Source organism: Suricata suricatta, chromosome 7, assembly GCF_006229205.1.
Source record: "Suricata suricatta isolate VVHF042 chromosome 7, meerkat_22Aug2017_6uvM2_HiC, whole genome shotgun sequence".
NCBI classification, from domain to species: domain Eukaryota; kingdom Metazoa; phylum Chordata; class Mammalia; order Carnivora; family Herpestidae; genus Suricata; species Suricata suricatta.
This window is the reverse complement of record NC_043706.1, coordinates 5266348-5270281: the sequence shown is the minus strand read 5'-3', so window position 1 is coordinate 5270281 and position 3934 is coordinate 5266348. Positions and strand designations below refer to the sequence as shown.

Below are 3934 nucleotides of genomic sequence, written 5' to 3'. Positions count from 1 at the left end.
CTAGCTGTCAGCACAGAGCCTGACGCAGGGCTCGAACCCACGAACGTGAGATCTGACCTGAGTTGAAGTCAGAGGCTTAACCGACTGAGCCACCCAGGCGCCCATCAAGCTACACTTCTTACGCCTTTGCTCTCCTCATCAAAAGCCACAAGCAAAAAGCAACCCTGAAGAAAGAAACTTCCAGGTCAAATGTGATGGTTTCTCAACCCAGCTCAGTAAATCTAAGAGCTTTGGGAACAATGTGGGGGAAGATCAACGTCATAGGGGAGACATCTGGCAGAGAGCATTGAGCTAATTCAGGAAGCGAACATGAACGACACTTAAACAAATTGCTATTACTGTCGAAGACACACCGAAGGATGCATGATCACTCTTGTGTTCTGTTCAATCAAATTATCAATCTAATGACGAGCATACAGTGGATTTATACAAAGTTCCATCACATATCATGTCAGTAGAGGCTGCTTTGTGGCAAACAGGTTTGAGCAATGGATTGTAAAGGGGCCCACAGGGACCACCTGGCTGAACAGACGCAGGCCAGCAGGGGACCCACCTCAAAATGTCCATAGGCCCTAACTAACTAAGGAACAGCTACTAACAACCAGGCAGAATTACCAAATAAGGGCAAATTCCTTAAGACGCCATACCTCCTCATCTTCCCCCTGCAAATTCAGCCCCAACTCACTGCCTCCTGGCAGCAGCCTCTCCTCTGCTGTCCTGCCCCCCACTCCCTTGAGGGTTCTTCAGAAATCTAGGGTCTAATTCTGCCACAGGTGAATTCTGTTCACCGCCCATGCCCTCAGTGTCCTCAGGATCATCAACCCGTATTTGGGAGCACCCGACTCAACGGGAGAAAGGCCACATGGAGACACCTGTTTCCATGTCCTGTCATGTCTAGTATGTTTTAAAGACTATCTTTTTCACATTGTACAAACAAGGCCACCACCCTCAACCCTGCTTTTTTAACGTTCCAAATTATTCTGTGCCTCATATCCGCCCTGTGTATTTTTGCATTTATTTTTTGTTGCAAAAAGGTAGGTTTATTATACCAGGAGGAGAGGAATGTCGCCACCAGGTGTCACAATGAAGTTGTGAAGAGTGACTGGTCATATACGGGGCAGCTGGGGGAGATAAAGGCAAAAGGGAGGCCTCCAGAAGGACTTTCATAGGCTTCAGAGGTTTCCTAAGATACTGGAGGCCTTCTATTTTTCATTTTCTTAATCCTGGTCTAAAAAGAAATACTGAAGAAGGAATGGTTCTCCTTGACTGAAATCCCAGGACCCGACCCCCTTGGCAACAGGAATCTTAGACTCAACGCCTTCCCCTTTGGATCTGTCCTAAAGGGAATATTTGCAATACACTCAGGACTTTATTTCAAAGTGACAAATCTGTGGGAAAGCCTGGTGGGAAAATGTAGAGAAATACTGGCTACAGGGGAGAAGAGCTCTATAGACCTAACCTTGAATATCGTGAAAACATGAGGCAGAAACATCACAAATACAGAAATCCACATTTGTGATTTCTAAATCCTCCGAATTTGAGGGGGAAAAGAGGACATGGCCTCCAAGCTGGCACACCAGGCTTACCTGAGAGCTGACCATTTCTTCTTCTGTCCACTCGTCCTGTAGATTTCGTTCTCAGACGAAATATGTGGAGAAATCACAGCTGCATCAGGAGAAAACGCCTTTAAAGGCACCAAGAGAACTTCTCACCAGAAACGTGCTCACTGGCCGGCAGGACTTTCAAATATAGAGCACCCAGCTTCCTAGTTTGCCGGAGTCATGCTCCAGCTGGGACAGGGGTCCCTGAGGGACAGAGAGTGTCTGGGAGACAGGGATGAGAGGAGTTACAAAATTCGTTATGATCACCAGGCAGGTGTCTCTGCTCTAACTGAAACTCAGCTTTACTTATGGTTAAGTGTATGGGGAACAGCACAGAAGTGACATTTGCCTTAGACAAGGATCTGATGATTAATTTCATTGATACGTAAAAATTTCCCAAAGATAGATTTGTAGAAGACTCAGGCATAATTTCGATCAATAGTGATTGCTGTAGGTGACTTAGATCCTTATCATATGGGTAAGGAAGGTATCTTCAGAATTCAAATACAAGACAATGTTTTTAGCATAGCAAAGGCAGAAGTTATTAGTTCTTTGTGCACAGGGGTCAACAGCAACAGCCTGTCTGCTCAAGGGGAAGTATAAGACAAACAGGATTCTTAGGAAATGCAATGTTTGCTCACATAATCACAAAAAAATAAGTTCCTACAGTAAGTTCCTTCACAAGGTGCAATCAGCATTGTAGGGCCAGAAAAAAGGGACACATTACTCAGGATATAAATCAAGAAAAGGCCTCTAGGGGTCGCTGCACAAAAACAATTGAGTGGGAGTGGATATTGGTCATCATGTGACAGCAACAGGCCTTGCAAACCTGCCTGAACTTCACAAGGACTAATCTCAACTTGTCAGTTCAGAATGGCTCCCAACAAATTTCACTTTTGTGTTTTGCTTTCGATGCAGTAATTTTTTGAAGTAACCCTCTGTTTTCCTGTTTCCTTCTCTCAAACTTCTCTCATTTATTTTATTACTTTTTTATTTCTTTTGGAGAGAGCAGGAGCAGGGGAGATGGTGAGAAGGAGGAAAGGAGAGAGAGGGGGCGAGTAGGAGATGGGAGGGAGGTGAGAAGAGGTGCAAAAGAGAGAGAGAAAGAGAAAGACAGAAACAGAGAGAGAGGGGTGATTGCCAAGCAAGCTCCATGCCCCACACAGGGCCCGATCCCATGACCTGGGGACCATGACCATAGCTAAAATCAAAGGTCAGAGGCTCAACCAACTGAGCCATTCGGGCACCCTTAACAATGTTGCTTTCATTGTAAAAGGCCTTATTGGTTTCATACAAATGTTATGAAAGAAATCATTTTTGTTGGCTGTTGTTAACATGCTGTGAGGTCCAGAATCCCTGTTTCTCCATCCCCATCAGGTACTCCTAGAAGTACCTACTTATTTAATACAATCCTTGCATCTGACCCACTGTATGAGATTCCTGGCGCTGCTGTAACACAGTGTAACCGGCTGGGTGTCTGAAGACAAAAACAACCCACCCTGTCGGAGTTCCATAGCCCAGAGATCTGAAATCAGTGTCAGTAGGGACCAGCCCCTTAGGAGGCGGGGCAAAACCCTTCCCTGCCTCTTCCTAGCTCCCCCTGCTGGCTGGCAGTCCTACCCACCCCTGGACTTGCAGCTATGACACTCCCATCCCTGCCTCTCTTGTCAAGTGGCTTTCTCTATGGGGGCCTCTCTGTCCAGATTTCCCTCTAGTTGTGAGGACCTCAGTCACACTGAATGAAGGACCCATCCTCCTGGCTGTACCTTAACCTGAGTCGTTCTGTAAGGGCCCTATTTCCAAATAAGGCCATACTCGTTCCACAGGTAGAGAGGTTAGGCTGTCACCACATCCTTCTGGGGGGACACAGTCCAAACTGTAACAACCATTATTTTGTATTTTCCAAAGATGGGCTTTCTAGAATCTGCCCCCCTGTCCTATTACTAACACCAGGAGGACCTAGAGCAGAAGGTGTTTCTTTGTGTAAGGGCGAAAAAACCCAAATATCTAAGGGTGAGAAGAAAGGATGCTGGGGTTTTCCCTTCGTCTCTGCAGGCTAAGTCAGATCAAGGTGGATCAAGGACAAACCTGAGCACATGGGACACCCATTCTGGATCATGACCCTACCTAGAACCAGCAAGTTTCAATGGTATGGAATACGGCCCTGATCTCCCTTAACTCCAGCACCCTCTCTTGACAAATCAGGTGATGAACTGTTCAGGAGTCACACCCCTCCACCCTTGACCTGCCCACGCCTAGAGAGAGGAGTCGAGATAAAGCAACTCAGAGTAAAGCTTGGGGAGAGGCCTGCCACTACTCTGGCATCTACAAGG

At 46.5% G+C, this 3934-nt stretch overlaps 1 protein-coding gene across 10 annotated transcripts in view; it reads right to left on the bottom strand.

The window, feature by feature from the left end:
* LOC115295645 (zinc finger protein 420-like) overlaps positions 1–3934 on the bottom strand; it is a 91487-nt gene that overhangs the window by 74290 nt on the left and 13263 nt on the right. For 9 of the 10 annotated variants that reach the window (XR_003910510.1, XM_029943747.1, XM_029943739.1 and 6 more), the window contains one exon: positions 1587–1823. Coding sequence is in view for 1 of the 10 variants with exons in the window: in XM_029943742.1 (XP_029799602.1) it covers positions 1587–1601 (15 nt within the window). In the remaining 9 variants the exon portion in view is untranslated. The remainder of the gene's footprint in view (positions 1–1586; positions 1824–3934) is intronic. The other variant, XM_029943740.1, reaches the window with a different exon arrangement.